Source organism: Anthonomus grandis, chromosome 7, assembly GCF_022605725.1.
Source record: "Anthonomus grandis grandis chromosome 7, icAntGran1.3, whole genome shotgun sequence".
NCBI lineage: Eukaryota > Metazoa > Arthropoda > Insecta > Coleoptera > Curculionidae > Anthonomus > Anthonomus grandis.
The window spans coordinates 12184008-12208306 of record NC_065552.1 but is presented as its reverse complement, the minus strand read 5'-3'; the positions used below and the strand labels follow the sequence as shown (position 1 = coordinate 12208306).

General features: G+C 30.8%; 1 protein-coding gene across 7 annotated transcripts in view; it reads right to left on the bottom strand.

The window, feature by feature from the left end:
• Positions 1 to 24299, bottom strand: part of LOC126738818 (teneurin-a) — a 1182227-nt gene that overhangs the window by 99574 nt on the left and 1058354 nt on the right. For all 7 annotated transcript variants that reach the window (XM_050444260.1, XM_050444261.1, XM_050444262.1 and 4 more), the window contains 2 exons: positions 19463 to 19609; positions 16807 to 17014 (listed from right to left, as the gene is read on the bottom strand). In XM_050444260.1, the coding sequence (XP_050300217.1) occupies positions 16807 to 17014; positions 19463 to 19609 (355 nt within the window). The remainder of the gene's footprint in view (positions 1 to 16806; positions 17015 to 19462; positions 19610 to 24299) is intronic.

The following is a 24299-nucleotide window of genomic DNA, read 5'->3' as shown; positions in this document are numbered from 1 at the left end:
AACTCTCACCCACCTATAGTATTCGTTTCCTTTTGTTTTTATGATAATATGCTTTATCAAGTTTTTGCTTAAGGAAAAGTAATGAGAATTTAATCTATTCTCCCAAATTTATGTTTGTTATCTATTTTTTATACCATTTCTTAAAGCTACTCTCAGATATGTTTTTAAATTTTTTTTTTATTTACTTCTGACTGAGCAGGCGACCAGTTTTCGTGCATTATATTTACGCCAGTTTGCTACAATGGAAATCTGATTCCTCTTGTGTTGTGTTTTAGCACATACAATTTAACTGACATTTAAATTAGTATTCAGCTTTTTCGATAAAAGTATTTCATAACCAAAAAATGTACGCCTACCGCTCCGTCGCGTTCCTATTTCTATTATGTACCAGAGCATCGCATATTTTATTCTGTTTAAATATTATATTTTACTAATTTGGTTTACATTCGAAGATGTGCTTGTAATTCGATGAGAGTGTCAAGTTACCTAAATAGTCTGGTACCATCATACGAATTAAGTACGATATCTTTGTACAATTTAAAAAAATCGATTCTCACATTCATGCGTTTTTTCTACAGCCGCTGTACTGTCAAGTTAAAATACTGATACTTTGGAATTGTCGCAGAATATATGGTAAAATCTTATTAATGAATCCAAATTAGATGTTTTGGCTCCGTAGTATGGTGAACCTTCTAGGTAGCTTGCTAAATCAAAATTCTTACAGCCTTTAAAAACCGTCTTGACCACTATTTATATCCCTACTACCAGAGTCATGCAACATATAGCAACATATAGAGAGAAGTTAGGTCATTTATTTTAACACCTTGTAGAACCAACCCCCCTTAAGAACAAGTTTAGTTCTTAAGGAGGTGTTGGTAGAACACGCCAAAAGAAGTAAATATACCAAAAATGACCTATGTAAAAGTTGCATATTAAATGAGTTACCTTACATTATTAACAATTATTTAAAAAAATCGTTCTTAAGTTAAATGATTACCGTTTTTCAAAAAAAATTGTTATAAATTATCCCCATAAATTGTTCAATAAACACATATTCTTGCTCGGCAAATCCACGACTCTTAACAAACTTTGAAAATAAAATCCTGGTATCTAATTGACTTACAAAAATTTTTATTGCGTTCTCGAAGATCTTCCGGAGTATTTACTGCTCCATCAGGATACACTAACTTTGAATAACTAGCAGAAAAAATAGAAAGACGTTAAATCTGGGCCTCAAGGAGGCCAAGACCATTCCATTGCACCCTATCCAATTATCAGGCAATTCATTATTTGAATTTTTCGTTTAAAATATGGTGAATCCTCATCATGTAAAAACCATATATTCTATCTCACATTTATTTTCTAATAATTTGGCTGTTTCGAAGAAAATCCAAATAAATTTCACAAGTCAGTCGAGGTAGAAAAAAGTAAGGCTCAATAAGCCTGCCTTTTACCACAGCAGCCCAAATATGATTGTTGTAAAAATTTTACACTTCATCTCGGAAAAATGAGGCGTCGGATGTACACAAAATTTCGTAAAATCTTCATTTCTGCCGAATGTTATAAAGCCACTGGCAAAATACAACTCTTCTAGGATGATCTTTAGGTTGTAATGATTGTACGCATTGATAATGATAAAGATAATACTGTCCTACCAAAGATTCGTACTGAAAACTATAAAATAACAAAAAGCCTGATAAACGGTAAGAGTAGCAAATAAAACAAACTCTTTTCCTAGTATTACTCTTTGCACAAAATTTTGACTTCAGACCAATGGATACTGATACCTGGTTATAGCTGGCATATTCTACTACTTTTATTTAAAATTTCTCCTGAGCATCGTTTTTGGGTATTATGGGGCTTTTATTAATAAAAGACGTTTAGTTCTTCTTTCTTTGAAGGAGCTCTGTTGTTAGTGATAATAAGAAAAGATAAGGGAATTTGACTCTCTTCTAAATATTGAGCTTTATTTGAAATGTCTGATTTTAAGGATGCTTTTAGGTTGTATCTGGTAATTAATCGAATTTTCGTTGCTGGAAGAATGTGTGTAGAATCGTGGTTAGCTAGTCGTAGCATCTATTTAATAATGGTTGGATATTGGCTTATCAACCGTCCGTGTTACTTTAAACGAATTAATTAAAATGCGCGTTTTCTCCAAAATATAATTTAAATAGTTTTTCTTTAATATGTGACGATAATTTAAATTTATTATATTAAAGTTCTGTAAAATTGTAGTACTAAAAAATACACCAAATTAAATCCCTTGAAAGAATATTAATAGGATGAGGTAAATCTGTAAATAAAATATTTTTAGTATTATTTTAAGTTATGTATAGTATTATAATTATTGTAAATAAAATGAAAGATTACAAAAAATATGATCAGTCACAAACACCTTGTATCTCAATTTAAAGCTATTTATATAAATTTAAATTTTATTTTAATTAAATATATGGCATCAATTCAATGACTTAACAATTATCCAGGTATGGATAACTTTTTTGACCTTAATAGCCTATTACTTTAAAATATTTGCCAATAAAACGCACATGTCGCATATGTATTCTCTGAATTTCAATTGTCAAAAAATATTGACTGCATATACAAAGAATAAAAGTTCAAATTATTCAATAAACTACTTTAAAACTTTATTATAATTCAATAAAAATTAACTAATAATTGTGTAGTTTCGACAATTGATATCCAAAATTATTATTTTGACGTACACCCTTTTAACCAATCAATCAAATTGTTCTCAATCACACAAATCTATTATGACGGGACAAAAATATGACGGACACACACAAAAACTTAAAAAAAAACTAAAAAAAGAAAATAATATCTACAGACAAATGACAGACACAAGTTGCATATATAGGTTTTTGTCTACGTTAGGCATAAAATACAATGAGATAGAATTCGGTTGTGATATTTGCGTAAAATAAATATAATAAGAAAAAAACTTCATTATTTTCTCAGGGTTTAAACGCACTTGGTGGCTCTTAATTACTATGAATTATTCAAATATTACATCTACAAAGACCGAGCATCGTACCCAATAAAGTTATGCAGAAAACTTAGTCCATTCGCCCTGTAAACGGTCTTCCGGACAATTTATTAAAGTCATGTAAACAAAATGTTCCTATTTTAAGTAAAATAAATTGACAAAGTTTCCTGCAGAGCACTTCCGGTGTCTGATAAAGTACAGAAGAGACAACGGCACATAAAAGTTGATCGATATGAAAGCGAAGGGGTGTATATCTATTAGGGGAATTCCAGTTTGTTTCGTGTGTAAATATCATTATTTTTAATTTGTTTTACTTCGTTGTCGATTATAATTTATGAGGAACAGAATATTTGATGTTTATATACTATTTATTTAAACTACTTGTATGTATATGTATAGTTTAAATATAGGTTACTTTCTGAGATTAAAAATCATGTTCGATTTTCAATTTGACCCTCCCTTCTTTGTGTTTGATCAATATCGCGCTTGGCAAACGATTTGCATTCCGATGAAGACATATTTTTCTCGAAACGTCTCTGTTTTCCTTTCAATTTTGCGACACAAATTGCTTTTCTCTGGGCAAAATTTATTTTTTGCTTATCGGAAAATAATACACAAAAAGTAAGGATTCTTAATATAGAAAATCGATTTAACATTATTCAGGATTAGCTTTTTATATTGTACAGTGCATTTGCTATCATTGTACGTTTATCTATTTAGGAGGCATGTCATAAATTACCAGGTTTTTTCCCAATAAATAATTTATTATTATTGATATAAATGAGTTTTCTCGATTGCTATAACTATTAAATATATTTATAATTAAATATTCAGTGAAATTGCAGCAAAATTATATTGAATATTTAACAAGTAATAATTAGCTAGCCGGAATTAATCATGTGTCTTATAAATAATTGTTGCTGCGACCATATTTCAACCGACTAAAGCTCATTTAATTATTCAATTAAATAATGGTACTAATGTATACTATGACCACAAAATTATATTGCCTCGGTTTGTTTGTTTCATTAATACCTTTGACAATGATCCTTTAACAAATTGTGGAATTTATTTTTAATGGTATTAGTTTAAAACAATATATTAATAAAGTTTCATAACCTTAATTTATCATAACCTTATAGTCATGATAAATTATGATAATATTATTATGAGGAATGAAGATTATTTGTACATTTTCCCTAGTGTTACAGAAATGATTGATAAAGCCATGCTTCAGATATATAAAAACATTTTTATTTAGAATTGAAAAACCGAAAACTAATGTATCAAATTCCAATTACGGAAAAGTTAATACACAGTTGTGACTTTAATTATTTTCTTAAAGCAACAATGGCGATCAGGAAAATACTGAGTATATGATCAGCTACACTGAGTAGAAAATGGTAAAATGTTTTCCTGTAATAAATTTGACAAGTTACCTAAAATTCGAGGCACTGAGATTGAATTTATCAGATATCCATCAGAAGTCAAACTGCTTCTTAAAAGAATTTTAAAATTTGTGTTGGATTAAAAGTCAAAAAGCTATGTCAGTATCAGACATTTTTGAAACGCTATTATGTTAACGTTAGAGGGTTAGAACGGTTACGTTTATAGTCCACCAATAATTCATTTATGTTTAGATTTGGAGCTGCAACCTCTTTCTTAACTTTTGTTATTAAGAATATTCGGCGAGTGATCATGGTTGTTAAATGAATCAACGTAGTGTCGTAAAAATCATCATCTCTGGGAGAAACATGCAATAAGATCTATCATACGCCGGAAATTCTTGTATGACAGTTGAATTATTTTGTATGACAATCGTTGCCTGCTACATTGGTCGGCTAACTTTAAAGGTGTGGCGTCAGAAATTTTGTCAATATTTTATCGTTTCATATGCATCCTCTTTTATAATTACTGTAATTGGCAGTAAAAAATTGTATTCTAAATTTTTTTAAATTGATGATAATCTCATGATTCTTGTAATTTGATCTAAAGAGATCGATAACAAAGCTTGAATTATCATTAAAAACGTAAATTTCCCACTCTTTTTGAATCCTCTACAAAAAATAGCGGTTTCTATGTAAAAAAATACTCTGACTTTGAAAAACGACCTTAAAAATAACATGAGCTCCACAGATATGGGAGACATGACTATCCTGAACAACTTTGGTCATAAATATTTTTCTGTAGCTTGCTTTTTTAAAATGATACATTCCAAAATCATGTACGTGTACGTGACTAAGGTATATTATATATTAAATAACAATTATAATGATTAATATTGGGAAATAATGTTTTACTAAACTAAAGTGAATCTGGTGTACTATTTACTGCGTTCTTTTTTATATAACCCAGCGTTAAAAAAACCAAAAGTTACAACCAAGTGCTCTTAAACCAAAAATACATATACAACAAATAAATTACATTATTTAATGCCAGAACATTAAGTTGACTAATGGCCGGGAAATAGAAAAAAATATATTTACATTTACCAAATTTATTCAACCTGTGGGTTAAATGGAAAAACACACGACGTGTTTCCCTAATGAAACATAAAATTAAAATAATCTACAATAAGTAAAGCAAAGCAAATAAAAATATAGCCCAAACTACTTACAAAGTGATGATTATCTCAACTTTTATAGTTAGAAGGTTAGTTAATGTTATGAGACAGAATGCAAGAATATGGTACCGTGCATCACACAATATTTTTTCATTTGAAATATTTTTGAAAAACACCCTAGTTTGCACATAACATTAAATATCCTTAATTTGTTTTAGAAGAAATTAATAACTGAATAAAATTTCTTATAATTTTTTAACTTTCAGCCATGATCAACGTGATCTCTACAAATTATAAAATGTTGAGAAATGTTGGTAAGAAGACAAATATATCAAGTAATTATTGATATTAATCCTTATAATATTTGAACGCTTGCTCAACTTGTGTCCACCAGTGTGTCTTTCGATACAATCCTAAAAAAATATTACATTAAGCTTCTTTTAGTTTTACGTTATGGTTAATTAACCTTTTTCTATTCTAGTTGGGGTTAACTACTTTTTTTTAACATATACGAATGTGCAACAGTATTGTAAATCCCTTTTTACAATAAGTCGTAATTCAATTATGAAATATTGTTTCTGTAGATTTTTTAGCTTAATTTACATACAAAAGTATTATTGTATTCAAAAAACAAAATATGTTGTTTATGCCCAGAAAATTATTATCGATAAAGATTATTTCCTTTTAACCTAATTTATAAACTATAAATGCATAACTTAAATGGATTTGAATTTATAGTTATTTGAGTTAAGACTTGTGTATTAATGGTTTGAAAAATCGATATAAATATATTATATTATATATAATATAAGATACTTTTTAGACTGATAGAACTTTTTAACTGCTTTAAAAAAAGAAACCATAACTTTGGTTTTATATAAAAAAACATAAATGTAAATAAAATATAGTTAAATATTTTTTTAAATATTTTGCCGCCTTAAAAAAAATACAAAAACAACCCATAACATTACATTGAAAATTCCAAAAGGCAGCGTTCCTTTAAAGGAAGGCCCATTTTTTCACACTAACAGAAAACTGGGACAGGCGTATTTGTTGCACAAACGTTTTTACTCTGCTATAGAAAAAATATCCTTTTAAATTTGCAAAAAAAGGTTCGTTCGGAGCGACAGCTCGGTACAGGGTAAAGGGCTAAAAAAGGGTGAAAACGCACACAAAGGGATTTAAAAGACGAGACACACGGGGTAATTTCCGAGGCACCACTTTGAATTTTTAAAATGGATTAGTAGTAGAACTGTGCGGACCTCTTTCTGCCATACCGAAATTTAATTTTTGTTTTTCCATATTTTAGTCGGTGCTTTTCGACGCGTTACCGCTTTACTGATGAGTTTAGGGCATTAATGTGAATTAAATCTACTGAATTTTAAAATGTAATGTAATTTTGTTTAGTTAAACTTAAAGTGCTTAAATAAATTCAATTTAATAGCTATTAAATGTTTAAAGAAAAAAGAAAAGCAGATTTTTAAAGCTTTAAAACTATTACTAATTACTTTATAGATACCAATGCATATTTTCGCAACCAAGCTTTTTTTGTACTGAATATAATCTACAAAATGCAAGCAGATTTCCGTTATCATAATTATGTTTTAAGATAATCTTTAAACTGGTCTTAATAAAAAAAAAATACTGCTGAATTTAAAATAATAACATTGGCTATGGACCTAACCAAAGCCTAAGCTGAATTTAAAATTATACTTATTTATATTATACTTAAAATAAAATTAAACTTAATTATTATGCAAAAAAGAAAAAAATAATTAAATCCCTATGAAGATATTTATTTCACTTTTAATATTTGGATGAATTTCTTCTTAGATTTAATCTAATCATAGAATACAACCTTATAGGTCTGATCTGGTTGCTTATCTCTTTCTATTCCTGTGGATGTTTTCTAGCAAAAATTAGGTAAATAAAGATTGTTATTTGTTAATCTATGACTAGACTTAAAATACACAAAGACTTAAACTTAAAATAAACAAAAGAAGAGTAATTGCCGATTCGATTTAATTTCCCGAAAATGCCAAATTCGGCGCGAATAACAAATTATTCCCGACTGCGAAAAGGACAACGAAATTACCCTAACCTGTTTACCGTATACATGACATACAAGCCAATTCAAAGCTCGAAGAGAATCCCCACAGTTATAGAGCTCTGGATACAATTTACTTCCCATTTAATTAAAGTGGTGTCTCGGGGGGGTGAACAGGGGGAGAGGACAGAGGTCGCGGGAAGCTCAGAGAGGTAGGAAAAATAAGGCCAGTCAAGGGCATTTTTTTTTTATCCGGGAACGACACACGGCAAGCAGCTGAATTTTTCATGTTGCTACGGAATTAAAGTGTCTCGAGCAATTTGTTATCTGGCTGACGGGTATCTGAATGTAAAGATACATTTCGTGTGCCTGAGATTGTCTTGGGATTAACTTTCTTTCTGATTTTCGAAATGCGGAATATTAAATTTGCTCTTTTTTTTCAGGTTTCAGGAAATTATGGACGAACTGTTTTTAATGCTATCAGTTTTTTTAAGCTATAATAGAATAACTTCCAATACTTAATGATATTAGGTTCAAATGTTTTTTGTGACTATAAGCGTTTTAACGTAAACATATTAGGTTAAATTTTGTGCTCGTATGTCGAATAAGGTTACAAAATCTTTATTGTAGAAAAGTTTTTAATTATGCGTAGTTGCTACTTTTAAGCTAATATCCCATACATTCTTATAGTTTTTTAATTTGGACCTTAAACCTTTATTTTTTCCGAAAAATAGATTTCCAAGAATAAAAAAAAAAAGCAAAAGCAAAGAAAATAAAAAGAAATAAAAAAGCAAAGATCTTTAAATCTCATATAGAAAAGTATACATAAAGAACATGAGAAACCTAACCCAAAAATATTATATTCTTTTTAAATGATTTTTAATTATTTTATTGGTTCTTAAGTTACACACATCAAAATAGTCTAGGGACAAGGAAAAAAAATTGGTTTTGTTTTTAGACGAAAAAAATTGTGCCCAAGATAAGTTGTGTTTACTATTTGTTGAATATTCCTTTGAACACACCTTATCACATTCATCATATTAAGTTATTCTTGTTGATATTAAATAAATAGCCTTAATTCTTTAAGACATACGTTAAGCTAATTTTCAAGGATTTCAAGGAATTTGGAAATGAGACTTTGCTAGTTATTAAAAATATATTATATATTTAGTACTGTATTATTATAAAACCTGAAGCTTATGTTAAAAATATTAGCAAAAAATATTTTTAATAAGAACTGCAAACCTATAGATTAGTTAGGATTCCGACATTAACTCTATAAGCGGCTCCGAGTACCTCAAAGAGCAGTACGAAATAATAAAATTCTAAGTTTACCATTACACTATTAAATAACTTTCAACCTATTTTCAGGCTCTTTACTCAAACAAAAATTCACTGTTGAAGTCTAGTTTGTTCTACGATTTTGTTTTAATATTGAAATTTTGTGACAATTTTGTGGTCAATGTTTCTAGAACAGTCTATTACTACTATCACTACTTTTGACAAGTTTGTCGCTAATTCTGAAGTGACTTTATCAGTAGGAAGACTCTAACCCATTTGTACGAGCAGTTTCTTACCTTTTAACATAATTCAAACATAAACATGGAAGGATATTAACGTCTCCCCTTTTTTACAACATAGCCAAAATGCAAAGGATACAACATCTTAATCGTGGAACACAGTTACAAGCTCTTAGTATGATACAGAGTGGTATGAATATTCTTGACATCGCAGAAGTTATTAATTCTACCGAAGAGCATCAACAGAACGGTTATGGCAGAAGTTGAAAACACTGGCAATATGAAAGAAAATCATACTGGTTCAACAAGAGCAACAAAACCTAAACATAATAGGTTTGTTCGCCTTAGCTATTATTATAGTGAGCGATTTTAACGTGTCTGATTTCTCTATTAACTCACCTACAGGTAATCATGTTAGTCAAAAGTCTATTGCTGTGAATAATTTTGCTAACAGTTATAATCTTGTTCAGTGTAATAACATCTTAAACTATAATAACAGACTATTGAATCTTGTTTTATCTAACTTCACCTGTACTGTTTCTCGTAGTAACGTGCCTTTTGTCTTGGAGGATTTGCATCACCCTGCACTGGAAATTGATTTTACTGCCTCAGGCCAACATGTCCATAATTTTCAGCATAATAAGAACTTATCTCATTCTTTTAACTTTAGAAAGGCCAACTTTCATCTCCTTTATGACTCGATCCTTGAAACTGACAGACCAGTGAGCTTGTGTATTTATCCTCTAACTTTAATGATACATGTGGAGCCCTATATGATATATTGAATGGCATATTTGCCGCACACATTCCTCTTAAGCAGCAACGTAAAAAAAGATTTCCAAATTATTATGCTCGAGAATTAATTAAGAACATTTATAGGAAAGAAAATGCTTTCAAGCACTTTAAAATGTACAATTCTCCATTCTTTCAAAATAAATTCTATTCTCTTATCAAACTACAAATACGCAATGAATATAACTATATATCAAACACCGAAAAGAATATTTCTTTGGATGGATGGAGCTTTTGGAATTTTATTGGTTCTAAGAAGGCTGGCACCAGGATTCCTGGTATGATGAGGCTACCCGATGACATGGTAATTAAAGACCCACAAGACATAGTTGATGCTTTTGCACCGTTCTTTGGTGAGGCATTTATACAATCAAATTTCATTAACCATTCGTCGACGTCTGAAAATGTGCCTCACTTTGACATTTCCAACGTTGATGCTTCTCAGATTATTTTGGCTAGTAAAAACCTCAAAAATAAGTTAACATCTGGTGTAGACGGTGTACCTAGCTTCTTGGTTAAATATTGCATTGGTGTTCTGGCTAATCCGCTGACATACATTTTCAACTTAATACTGTCAACAGAACAGATTCCTGAAATTTGGAAGAATGCAAAATCGCTGTTTTTTATACCGACTTCCAAAAAGCCTTTGATCGGATAGATTACTATATTTTGCTGCATAAATTAACTCAGTATGGTTTTTCAGGGATATTATTTAATTTATTTAATTCCTACTAGATTGGTAGATTTCAATATGCCGAATATAAGGGCTTTAAATCGAAACTTGTTAACGTAACGTCGGGTGTGCCACAGGGCTCGAACCTGGGTCCGCTCCTGTTTAGTTTTTTTATAAATGACTTGATTGAGTCACTCACTTATCATAGGCTGGCTTTTGCCGATGATTTGAAGCTATATTTAAATGTATATGGTTTGGAGGATTGTGTTTTTCTTCAGAACTGCATAAATACATTGGAGGTATAGTGCGCTGTTAACAGGTTAGGCTTGAATGCGGCTAAATGTAGTGTGGTCAGTTACTCTAGATCAAAAACATCATTAAATTTTGATTACCTTATTAATGATACTATTTTGAGTAGATTAGAGCAAATTACTGATCTTGGTATCACCTTTGACTCTGAATTTACATTCGTTCCACACTTCAACAACATAGTCAAGTCAGCCCTGAGAAGGCTTGGGTTCATAATTAGAAGTTCTGAGAGTTTTACTTTGGAATCTACATTAAGACTGCTTTTCTGTTGCTTTGTGAGAACAAAACTGGAGTTTGTCTGCATTATATGGAACCTGCTCTATCAGAATCATGTTGGTCTCCTTGAATCTGTTCAGCGTAGATTTGCTAAGTTTTTGGCCTTCAGGCAGGATAGCATATATTCAGTTAGAGGGTGTGATCATCGGCAACTTATGGAACGCTTCAATCTACATCCACTACATCTCAGAAGAATTATCTTCTCTGTAAAATTCCTGCATGGGTTACTGAATGGATTCATTGCTAGACATCCCCTAAAATTCTTTCTGCCAAGGCGTCATACTAACATCCTGTTAAAATCGGCGCTATATACAATATGCGCTATATTTAATCGGACCTGTCACATGTGTGATATAAATTTCTCTCTGGTTCATGTGATTGTCGATATCTTGGTGGATCATTACTCTTGGGATTAAAACCCATGTGTTTAAGTTATAGTTAGTAGGTTTATTGCAGTTAATTTAATTTAATTTTGTTAAATATGTGATTATCTTGTTCAATTTTTTAAATTTAGGTTTGTTTTTTTTTAAACTATATTTTTCACTGTTTTGCAACTGTTTCCTGTTATTGGGCAAGTTGCCTGTTGAAAATAAAGGCTTATTATTATTACGAAATTTCAAATTTACTACCAGCCAGCTAAGAAGTGAGCTTCAAAATGTTCATGACGTTAGTGTCACTGCACAAACAAATAGAAAAAAGTTTCTCCTTAAACATTGTTTTTATGTAACAATATTTAGCTCCAGTACTACCTCTTAAAAACGCTTGAGATTAAGATGCGTCGGAAAACATTAAAATTGAGAGCCTGAATGAGCATGCATTCTTTATACAGATAAATCAAGGTTTGATTTATGTTCTGATTCAAAAAGCTTAGGAAGTGGCGAACACCTAGCACCATCTCGCTCTTGCAAAACATTTAAGAAGTTTAGAGGTAATAAGATGGAACTTTGATATTTAGGGCTGAAGTTTCGATAAGTTTTCAGAATAATCCGGTTTTATGTTAAAAAACCTTTAACATCAAATGATTATCCAAATAAAATAATGTATTTTATTCTTCATCCACGCACTATAGAGGTTGGTCAAAATTTTATACTTTACGCCTATTATAACAACCACTAAAACCTTTTTTGGAGCAGAGGAATTTCTGTATGCAAGAGCAATAGCTATAAATTGACCACATTGACATTGAAAAGGTAATTTAATAATTAGAAGTATGCCAAACAGATGAGAAGCTGTTGAAAATGTTTATTATTATCTTAGCAGAGCACTTTTGGCGTATGAGCTATCATCAGTGCAAACTGAAAATGACTTGTATATGTTTTTTATTTTTTTATAGAAAAAGGAATTTTAAAACTAAAGATAAGGAGATAAAATCTACTCACTTAAACACAGGAGTTCCACAAAGTAAGAATAACATTTTTACACAATAAAACAGTATTTAAGAATATACTACAAATAACACATCACTTAATGTAAATACGTAAAATACTAAAAAATGAGCAGACGTTAATATCTTTTCATGTTTATCTTCGAATTGTGTTAAAAGGCGGGAAACTCTACGTTAAAATAGGTTAGAGTCTTCCTACTGATAACGTTACTTCAGAATCAGCGTCAAACTTATTAAAAGTAGTGATAGTGGTAAAAGACTGCTCTAGAAACATTGACCACAAAATTGTCATAAAATAGGTTGTAAGTTATTTAACAGTGCAATGGTAAACTTAAAATTTCATTATTTCGTACTACTCTTTGAGGAACTCAGCCGCTTATAGAGTTAATGTCGAAATCCTAGCTAATCTATAGGTTTGCAGTTCTTATTAAAAATGCAAGCAATGTCTCACTTCTAATTTCCTTGAAATCCTTAAAAATTAGTATAAATATCAACATTTTACCAAGAAAAATCGTAAATTAAACTATACAAAAATTACATATAATCAAATTTTTAAATTAGGTGATAATGCTTAGAAACACACCAATATTACCCATTAGATAACAAAGAAGTATATAAAATGCCAAAAATCGCTGCATTTTTTTTTGTAAAAAAATTACTCAAAAGTGTCAAAGTTTGCTCAAAAAATCTTGATGAACCTGTAAACAGAAGCTGCTTATGGCCACAAATCGGTACTGAGCGAGAACATAAAGAATAATTTAAAAAGATTTCAAACTGACGTTAATTAAAAGAAAATACAGTTTTTATTATAGCTTAAAAAGCTAACTTGCGATGCATATGAAAAACACAAAGGATATAGCATGATTAACCCTTTGGCTTTCAATGTTCCTTTTACCTTTTATAGCATTTCCTTTATCGTTCGTCCCCTTCTAAAATTCCAAAAAATCCCATAAAACTGGCCAACATTTGCAACGATACATATTTAATTCCGTATTTGGCTTGCCGGTTTATTGACGTACTAAATAAAAAATAAGTTTTTATTTGGCTGATCGTACACCACAGGATTTTGCTTCAGACATTCGATATCATTTCAATTAGGTTTAATTAAAAAAAAAAACATTAACAGCTTAAGCTTTTATGTCGTTTCTCAATCTAATTTTTAAACCATGTTTTTTTCTACAAAATCTTTAAAGGAGGCTAAGCTATCTTTATAAGGAAAAATGGATTTAGTGAAAAAAAGCTTGCAATGATGGCACTACCCAAAATATTTTATAAACTTATTGCTCCATGTTTTTGTATTTTACCTTTATAAAAAAATATAGGGGAACCTAGTCTAAGATTACATAGTGCAATAAAATAACCCAAGTATTATTTCTGTATACACAAATAGTTCTCAAAAAGCGTATGTGGCTGGTTGAGGAGTTTTTATGCTACAACTGAATTCGATTGAATTAAAAAAATCACTAGTTAGCATATACCGCTTTCCGAGCCAAAATATATGACCAAAAAAAAAACTTAAAAAAACCGGAAAAAATAAAAAAACCTAACATCAGAATACTGATAAAAAGACCGTCTTGTACTGTAAGAATTAATTCTGCTAATAACCATGGATACTGTAGGGAAATAAGTAAATGCGAATGCACTAAATAAAAAGTAATAAAGATAATTATTTTATATAAAGACCTGAGTAATTTAACTCCAAATTTACCATTTAAGGAAACCATAAAACCAACAAAAATACTAACAGTATCAGGCCATCTTAGACTTAATCACCTATCCATATGCAGAATGCCTCAAAGGCGGCAAGTCGGCTGAACATGTGTTTTATAAGTGATTATTTATAAAACATATCTCATTTAAGACTTTACTTTAACTTATTTATGAAATTAAGGGCAAAATATGGGAAATAATAGAAAAAAGCAACCCCAGTGAGATTTTTGGCTCTCTTTAGAGAGTTAGGAGTCTTATATTGGTAAAAACTTAATTTAGAAGTTCAGTTGGGCCATAATTACGCATAACGCAAATGCCAGGAAGTATCAATATCAATCAATGATGTTACGGTATATACATTGCGGAAGTAGAAAATGGAAAAATGCGCTGGTTCAAATCTTCAAAAGATTTTAATATACAGCTTGCAAAAATAAAAAGATGAGCTTATATTAAAACTAGCAGAAAGAAATCGACTTGCGCATAGTTAAATAATAGAATGACAACCATAGAATAAAAAACCGAAAACTTCAGCAATTCATAGCTGTTCATCATTTTATGATCGAAAAGCAAAAAATATTTTAAATGGTCATCCTAGACAACTGGTTTCTGCATACCAAATTGCTTTATTAAGTTTATTACAGAAGATGAGCTACAAACAAAAGGAGGATTTTATCCTAAAGGTAACAGATATTATGTAAGGCTGCCTTACTAGAATTTAAAAATTATACAGGGTGTTAAATGAGTGCAAACTTCATGGGATTAGGTTGATTCTGCATTTAAAATAATGACAGTTGGTAATTCGTTTCCCGAGATATGGCTGTTGAATTTTTCAGATTGCCGATGATCTTTTCCTCATATGAAGTATAGGCGCAAAAATAAAACATCTGTATCGTATCTAATATAATATCAGCCAACTAGAATACTAACAGAGAATTACATAATAAAATTATAACTAAGCTCAAAGCTTCACGGCCTTTGATTGATTGTCTCATAGCCAGCTATAATTTGATTCCAGCTATAGTTGATGACCTCAGCAACTTTTTCTAGAGAGTGGAATAAATAAAAGAAAACCAAATGTAAAAATCTAGAGGATTTAAATATAGCAATCGAGCAGGCGTATGAAACCTTCCCTACCTATCAAATGATTTGGATATACTTTCTAAAGAAGCATATATCAAATAGGCCGGTGCACCATGCAAGAACCATTTGTATTGTTGGAAGCTAAGCTAAAACTCCTTATTGTAAATATAGACCGATTAAATGATTATCAATTACCCCAAGGAATACATTTACTGAACAAGGATCTTAAAAATGAATTTCAAATGTTTCATGTATGTAAGTGTTCAGAATTGGGGAAATTTCGAATACAAAATCCCCCAAAGTAACCTTATCAGTAAACAAAACACTGTTTATAAAATTGTGAATTTTAGCGATTTTATAAACAATTTATTAAAAAAAATTATATACAGTAAACCTTCAATAAAGATGCAAATTAAACGAATAAATTAAAATAAAAAAGTTAAGTATGCGCCCATGATGAACATTAAATTCTTAATTGTATATCAAAAGCTGTGCAATAACTATCTCTTAAAACCCACCAAATTCCACTTATATTTTAACGGATTTAAAGCCAATAAGGAAATTGTCAATTTGTAAGATAAATTCAACATCCCGTAACTCGAAAAACAAAAAAATTACGGATATAACTATTTACTGACACTTTGTACATATGAACAAAATATATTTTGTTATAAGTCAGGTTGCCCTATATGATTTCTTCCTTAACTTTTATGGGACCCTCGGCCTCTTTAAGATTGAGAACCATCATTTTTACACCAAAAGATAGCCTAGCTGCCGTTTTTTACAAGAAATCCTGATTTTGCGAAAAAAAACAATGTGTGAAAAGTTAGTTCGACTTGGGGGGAGAGGACTTATACAATAACATAATACCGTGGTAAGTATATTAAACAAACAAAAAATTAAACTAAAATATTTAATTCAAAACTATCGTTCAAAATACTATGGTGTATGATGGCCTTTATTGAGCCCAAAAGCCTGGCCAAGGTAGGTGCGTTGCCCAAGCCATAAAGGCGGTCAGGGCCGTAATTTAGATAAATTGCGCTCCAGTAATCTAGAAAAAACCTTTCTTGATTTGTTTGCTAACTTCCGTCCGCTTCTACTTTAATTTGAAAATGCTATTTTCGTGAATTTGGTAAACAGAATCAAGGGACTTTTTTTTAGATTAAATTGGTGCCGGGTTAGATATAAATGACCTTAAAAAAGCGAACTGGCTCATTTCTTATATATAACATAATAAATATATATACAAGAAAATTTTGCCTTAGGAGCCTTTTTGTGTATCGGATCAATTTTTAATTAATTTAATAGCCCTTTAATGTAAATTTACCTAGAAATTCTTTTTACAATATAGGGCTATTTTCCACAAAAAAACAAACTTCCATTTGTTCACTATAAAGCACTAAAATGATCAATAAGAATCCACACGAGACAACTTTTGGACTTACCTTTCGGTGTACTCGTCGAGATGCGCGTAGGATTGTACGGAGTTTTCTTCAATAAGGAATTTTACCCTTTGGTAAAAAGAAGCGGTCACTGAGGGTGGTTGCTTGCGAAGAAGTACCTCTACTGGGTCATTACTGGAAATGCACATTATGTGATCGGTACATGCTGGATGGGAGCAGCATTCACTATCTGAACAGTCCATCATGCCATCTATGTAAAGAAATAATAGGTAAGATAAATATACGGAGATTTCTTAACCACTTTGTGAAGCAGAGGTGTTAGGAAAAAAATTAAAATTTTGAGATTATATTGAAGGTAATAGAGTGCTTATTTAGCCCTAATAATATTGAAATTATTAGCTCCAGTGAGCACCGGTAAGTAAACATATAAGTACGCCAATAATTTTAATGTAGTTTTCATATTTTTTAAACTAACCAACTAAAAATATAACTTTTTAGTTTGTTGTTTTTTCTTCCTATTTTGTTTTCTACTCTGAACTTACATTAGACATACCACATCGGGTTTTTATAAATTATTGTCAAATCCAACCACGCACCTACTTACCGGTCCAGAACACGATGATTTTTGAGTATTATCAAATTAGTAAAAGTCAAAGCAATCAATTAGCAATAAGAGACATCAGAACAGATATCTTAATAGAGTCAATATGTAAGACTGAGAGTTTAAATAAAAAAATACAAGTTGTGGAAAACCATTTACCAGAAAAGGTAACAATGCCTAAACTAAAGGACACCATACTCATTTGTTCGATAATAAAACCATAAAATAGTACTAGAAAAATTGCACTGAGGTCAGCACAAAAACCCTCTTATATTTTTACTTTTTTTTAATTTTTTACAATGTTTTTAAAAATGAAGCAATTTTTTCTCAGAAGTTAGGCTCTCTTTACAAATTCCTAAACCTAGATTCCTAATCCTAGTGTGGGCATGGTTGTTTGTATTTGTGTATATAAATCAAAATAAAACAAGTTATTTGGGCACCCATCTATAAAACGACTTAAGTCAACTATTGGTTTGAACAGTGGGTTTAAGTCATTAGTGTCTACACATCTAATGACTATCGACAAGAAAAACTGAGAAAAATCGTATGTAGTAAAATTAGGAAATATACCACTAATATTATATGTGGGTTAGATTATGTATTTCTAACATATGACAATCCTACCTTCCTGGAGGAGAATAATTTAAGTTGATAATGTACTGATTTCTTGAAGGCGTTCTACTCGTACCTAATAACTCTCTCTACCTGATAACGAATTGTAAAGTCAAGGTAAACATCTAAAAAGTTTTTAATAGATTGCTCTAACACGAACCTATTTTAGTAAAAATGGGGGTTGGAAAAGAAGTAAATTTCAGTCGATGTTATCTATTCTTATTTCTTGAAGGCTTTTAGTAGAATTGCTTATATTATAAAATGGCTGCAAGGCTTGTCAACATCCCAAATTTGATAGGCTGCCAAGGTTTTTAATGGACTTTCCTCCCTACAATTATATTATATCTACATATATCATAAGTTTTATTTTTCATGACCTGATACTCTTCAGAGTAATGCTTTAGTAATTGTTAGACTAGTGTGGGCCTTATAAAGCTATACGAAGTAATATTTCCATTGAGTGAGTATAATATGATAAATATGAAAATTACTTTTACTGATTAATACCAGCTATCAACTTATTAAAATTTTGAAATAGTTAGGTCAACAAATAATATCAATCTTTCTAATACAGCTTAAATGGTATATTTAAAAGCTTTAAATTCAAAAGCAAAACTTTTTCAAATAGTTTGATTATTTATTATTTTCATAAAATTCAAAATTTACCAGACTGAAAGGCAAATAAGGGTTTCTCTTAACTGCGTTATACTTTCATCAGTTTCCAACTTCCAAGGACATTTATAATTTCTTGCTTTAAAGGGTTATTCTTTAGAGAGTTTTAATAAATTACATGGTGTCCGCGGTATGATTGTAAAAGGGATCGGCGCTTCTTCGAAGTAAATGGAAGTTTTAAATAAGACACTTAGAAATAAGTTTAAAAGTATTTAAACGTTTTAGTTAAAAAACGGTTATAAGCGCCCTTTGTCATTGATTTTATAAATGTTTAAAGAGGCAAGTAATTTTAACTTTTCTATGACATAATCGTAACTTAAAACATATGCTTTTATCAATTAGTAACTAAAAGTATTTCGGTCATTTACCTCACTAAATTTATTTAAAAAACTATTAATTCGACATGTTTCGGACATATAACATGTCCATCATCAAATTAAGGGATTCATCTTATAGTTTTAGTGCCTCAGACAAGGTTAACAGATTAAAATTCATTTAAATACATGAGAAAGGGACACAACTTGGGTAAGTCAATAATAATACAACTATTGTTTTGTAAACAAGAACGGAGAACAAAAAAAGGCATTTTTTTTATTAACTTCACTGCAAGAATGGACTACTTCTTGAACTTTAAACATGCTTTCGTGGCTAAAGAAAAATTAATACTTTAAAACGACTTAGTAATCATTAAACTCTTATGTAAAAAATGCTTTTATTTCATATTTTAGATTGCATCTTTTGTATTTTTTTTAAACAAAAAAACACAACTTAAAGTCCTGCATGATCTAAAGCTTCCAAATGTGTTTTTCTTACCGTGATCATCATCAGTATCATCTTGACATTCCGATTCTAGTCGAATGCTGCAATCGAATCCGGCCCATCCATCGATACAAACGCATTTGTATTGTCCTTCTTCGAGTGTGCACTGCCCATGTCCGGAGCATGCATTTTCGCATCCAGCTGTAACAAAGAATGTAGTCTAACTTTTTTCTGAACTAAATATCATTATCGGATATATACAGTGCATCCCAAAAGATATGTCTAAATTCATTTAAAATTCAGGGGTGTGTTCGAAAAAAAAACGCTCGAACCCGTCGAGTTTTATTTCAAGTTGCGCATTTTTGTACGTGACGTTTGTACATACAGGGTTGCTCAAAAATAAATTACGACCATTACCTTAATTTTTTCAAATGAAAGCACCTTTTTTTTATTTCATTTTTGAATTTCGGGTGGAATTCTACGTATGTTTGATGCATCATGTCCTATACCTAAGGTCAACAGTTATCGAAAAAAAGACGACCAAACATTATTATTGGAGTTACCTTACGAGTCACCTTATCTCTGAGAATTTTTATACAAAGCAAAATTCCATTCATTCGTGTTTTTTTGTTGTTGGCTGGTGACCGTGTATTTTCATAGAAACTGTATGACAGTTGTACGCCAAACAGATATTGTCAAGTGTGAAGTATACGAGCAAAGTTGCGGTTTTCACAATGGTAAAGTTAACGGAACGAGAAAAAATAGAAATTCTGTGCATGGTTGGGTTTGGTGATAGAACACGTACTCAAAGAGAAGCTGCTCAATTATTCAATAAAATCCATCCTGATCGTCCTCCGATATGTCAAAAGGTGGTGAGTAGAATAGAGGCTAAATTTAGAGAATTCGGTCATGTTAGAGATCTGTCGAAATCTGGTCGTCCTGTTTAAGATGAAAATGAACAACTTGACGTTTTGCTTTCTTGGGAAGAAAATCCATGCACTCCTCTGTCGCAGATTAGGGCAAATTTACATATGGCGAAATTTATAGTTCACCGAATAGTTAAAAAGCATAAATATCACCCCTACAAAGTTATTCCTGTGCAAGAGTTATTTGATGACGATTTCGATAGGCGAAATGAGTTTTGTGAACGCTTATAAAATATGTGCAATCTAAATAATAATTTAGTAACAAATATTATTTTTTCCGATGAAGTCACGTTCTGTTTGAATGGTAGTATGAACAGACAAAATTGTCGATAATGAGCAACAGAAAATCCGCATTGGAAGATGGAGGTAAACACCCAGTACCCTCAAAAACTAAATATGTGGTGTGGAGTAGTGCGCGGAAGAGTAATAGGTCCCTTTTTCTTTAAACAGACTTTAACGGGACAAGTGTATCTTGATTTTCTGCAATTTGAATAAGTTCCAGCATTACTAGCTTTATTTCCAAATTCATTGGACCCAGACTATGCTGCCACTGTGCGTACATTTTTAGATGAAATTTTTCCCAATCGGTGGATAGGAAGGACCCATCGAATGGCCTGCTAGATCCCCTGACCTAACACCAATGGACTTTTTTTTGTGGGGATATCTCAAGTCGAAGGTATTTGTTAATAGGCCAAATAATCTAGACGACTTGAAAGAGAGAATTCGCAGAGAAGTGCACGCCATAACTCCGGTAATGATTGAAAATGTGCAACGAGACTTTATTGATCGACTTGGATATTGTCAAGCCGTGAATGGCAACCATTTTGAACATTTAACTTAATTTTTGTTCTTTTTTTATTTGTTACATGAATCGTCTTTTTTTCGATAACTGTTGACTTTAGGTATAGGACATGATGCATGAAATATACGTAGAATTCCGCGCGAAATTCAAAGATGAAATAAAAAATTTATTGATTGAATTAATTTGATTTCAATTTGATTTGATCAATTTCAACTTAATTTGAAAAAATTAAGTTGATGGTCATAATTTATTTTTGAGCAACCCTGTATATACAAACTTCACGTACAAAAATGCGCAACTTGAAACAAAAATCGACGGGTTCGAGTGTTTTTTTTAGGAACGCACCCCTGAATTTTAAATGAATTTAGACATAACTTTTGGAATGCACTGTATACATATTGTAAGGATATACAGGGTGGCGAATTGAAAACTTTCCACCCCGAATTTCTCCGAAATTTCGTCAAAAATGAAAAAACGCTCGCACTCGTTGATTTTAGTTTCAATTTTGGTTTTTACCCTTAAAATTTTAAATGGGAACTGGGGTCGAGTGATACCTCATGCAAAAGTCTTTTTATGTGGTTTATAATGGTGAAGTTTTAACTTGCTGTTTTCAGATTCTGTGATATCACAGCTTATCAACATTTTTAAAAAAGGATTTTAGGATTTTGTTTTTATTTTTTAATCTAATACCCGCAAGAGTAAGCCGTTTCGTGCTAGGGTAATAAGTGATGTTCAAAAAGCCCAGTCTACTGCAAAAAGGATAAAAAACTGACTTTTGTAAAAAATTATTAAATGACAAAAGTTTCAAATATTTTTTAATTCTGATTTTATTTTATGAGTTTAAAAATAGTGATTTCATATTATCACTTTCATTACTAAATAATAACCAACATAAGAAGGAAAATTTTGTGTTTCATTTCCTTTCAATGAATAATTAAATAAAAAGTATCGGATACTTAAAAGTAATGAAATTACCAAAAAAATTTTTTATTATTAATATTTAATTTCTTTCCAATCAATTAAATGTTGAAAATGCCCTCCTCAAACTTCCATACAAAAGTAGATACAGTGTTCAAAATGCTCGCGCACATTATGTTATATTTCAAGCGTAATTTGTTTGCACTATTGGTTATCGCATATCTTCTAAAGAATTGGGCTGTATAGCATAAATTTGGGATTTTAAATGACCTTAAAAAAAAAGTCAAGGGGTGACAAATCAGGAGATTTGGCAGGCCATTCAGTTGGACCGTTCCGTCTAATCTATCTTCCATGGAAATTTTCATCTAAAAATTGCCTTACAAGAAACACATAATGTGGAAGTGAAAAATTACATTTTCTGGCCGATGACACTCATCTGCCACAATGTCAGTAACTAAAGCTGGCTCAATAGTAGTTTCCAGTAACTCAAGGTGAATTTCCCCTGTTACATTTCCATGTAAAAAACATGGTTCAATAATGCGGTTGCTGAAAATTCCAGCCTATACATTTAATTTTGCACGCGATATTGAGAATGTACTTCCCTAAATAATCTAGGGTTGAAATTCAACCAATATCTGCGATTATATCTATTCAAAATATCATTAAGGAAAATGCTGCATTCATCAGAAAGATAAATTCTAGGTTGCCAGTGATTCGTTCACTCATAGTTTCAGAAAACTGTAAACGGCGGTCATTATTATCCTCATTAAGTTCCTGCACTATGTATAATAATTTTGCAGTGATAAAACCTATGATTTTTTAAAATCCTTTAGACACTTCGACGTGAAACACCTGATATTTCACTCACTTTTCTTGTACTGATTGCGGGATCGATTGCTATATGACCCAAAACTGCAACTTCTGCAAATTCTGCAGCTTGATTCAAGACTGAATTTATCACATTTCTAGTTTTGTTTGAAACTGATCCTCTTTCACGAAATTTTGCTACGTTTATGACATACATCCCAGATATTTTTGGTTACTATTAGCTTGTACGTCAACAAATTTAATTTTTTTTGGCACTATTGAATAGACATTTTAATGCTGCTTACAATTATGTTACACATAATGGGGGTTTCAATTTCTTGTATCAAAGTGGGGTTAGCCCGATCAGAGATTACTGAACATACAGACTTAAAAGGATGTAGAATGAAGTGAATGGCTCTCGTCCACGGAATACTTACTCAATTGGTATTAGATACAATTAAAAACCATGTAGGGATACGCAGTGTCCAATTATGTCGACTTTCTCCATAGGACTTCCTTCTCTTTTAACCACCAAAAGTGAAAAAAAAAGCACCAGTTTTTTTTCACGTTTTTTCCAGTCCATATATGATTAATTCATAATTTGCAATTTTTTCATTCTTCTTAAAATAGCCTAAAAGCTTAGACCATGGCCAACCGACACAGGAAAAACAAATCAGTTAGATACGAATAGATCGCATCGATACACCTTTTGTGTGTAGGTTGCCAGTTATTTCCAATATTGATAACTTTGAAAAAATATTTTGTTGCAAGAAACTTTTTTTGCAATTGAGATCTTAGCAAAAATGTTCTTTATTTTCTATGTTGTTCTTTTATAATATAATTATTTCATACCATTTAAAAGGATATCGTATTTATACGCATATGTAAACATAAAACTTTTGGTTTCTGGTGAAATGTCCAAAAGTTTTACCTTTAGATGAAAATTTTCAACCAAGAAATTATTTTCTATCTGAAACTCTTAAACTAAAAGATTTTTAATTTATTAGGTTTTAGAATTAGTATTTTGGAATCAAAGGGCCAAAATTTAATGTTTTGACGAAAATGTTTAAAATTATTTTCTTTCTGAACCTTGTGAATTAAAAGGTTTACTTGTCAGTTCTTAGAATTATGATTTTAAGATCTACTTTTTTTTTAACAAAAAGTGCTTGAAATTCTAATACTTTCTAATATAATTTAAGAAACGTCGCCTTATAAGTATATAAAGGTATATAGAGCCCGAAAATCCACTTTCCAGAGTCTTCAAAATAAAATGGTCCTAGCCAGAGGTAGTAAAAGTCCAAAAATGAATCCAAACTGGCCCCTCTGCACACTAGTCTGTCAATTTTACAGGTACACTAGTCTAATAATTAATATTCTCTTAGGATTGTTAAATTGGTAGGATTTCCAAGCTTAATTCTATAAAAACGCGTGAATAGTG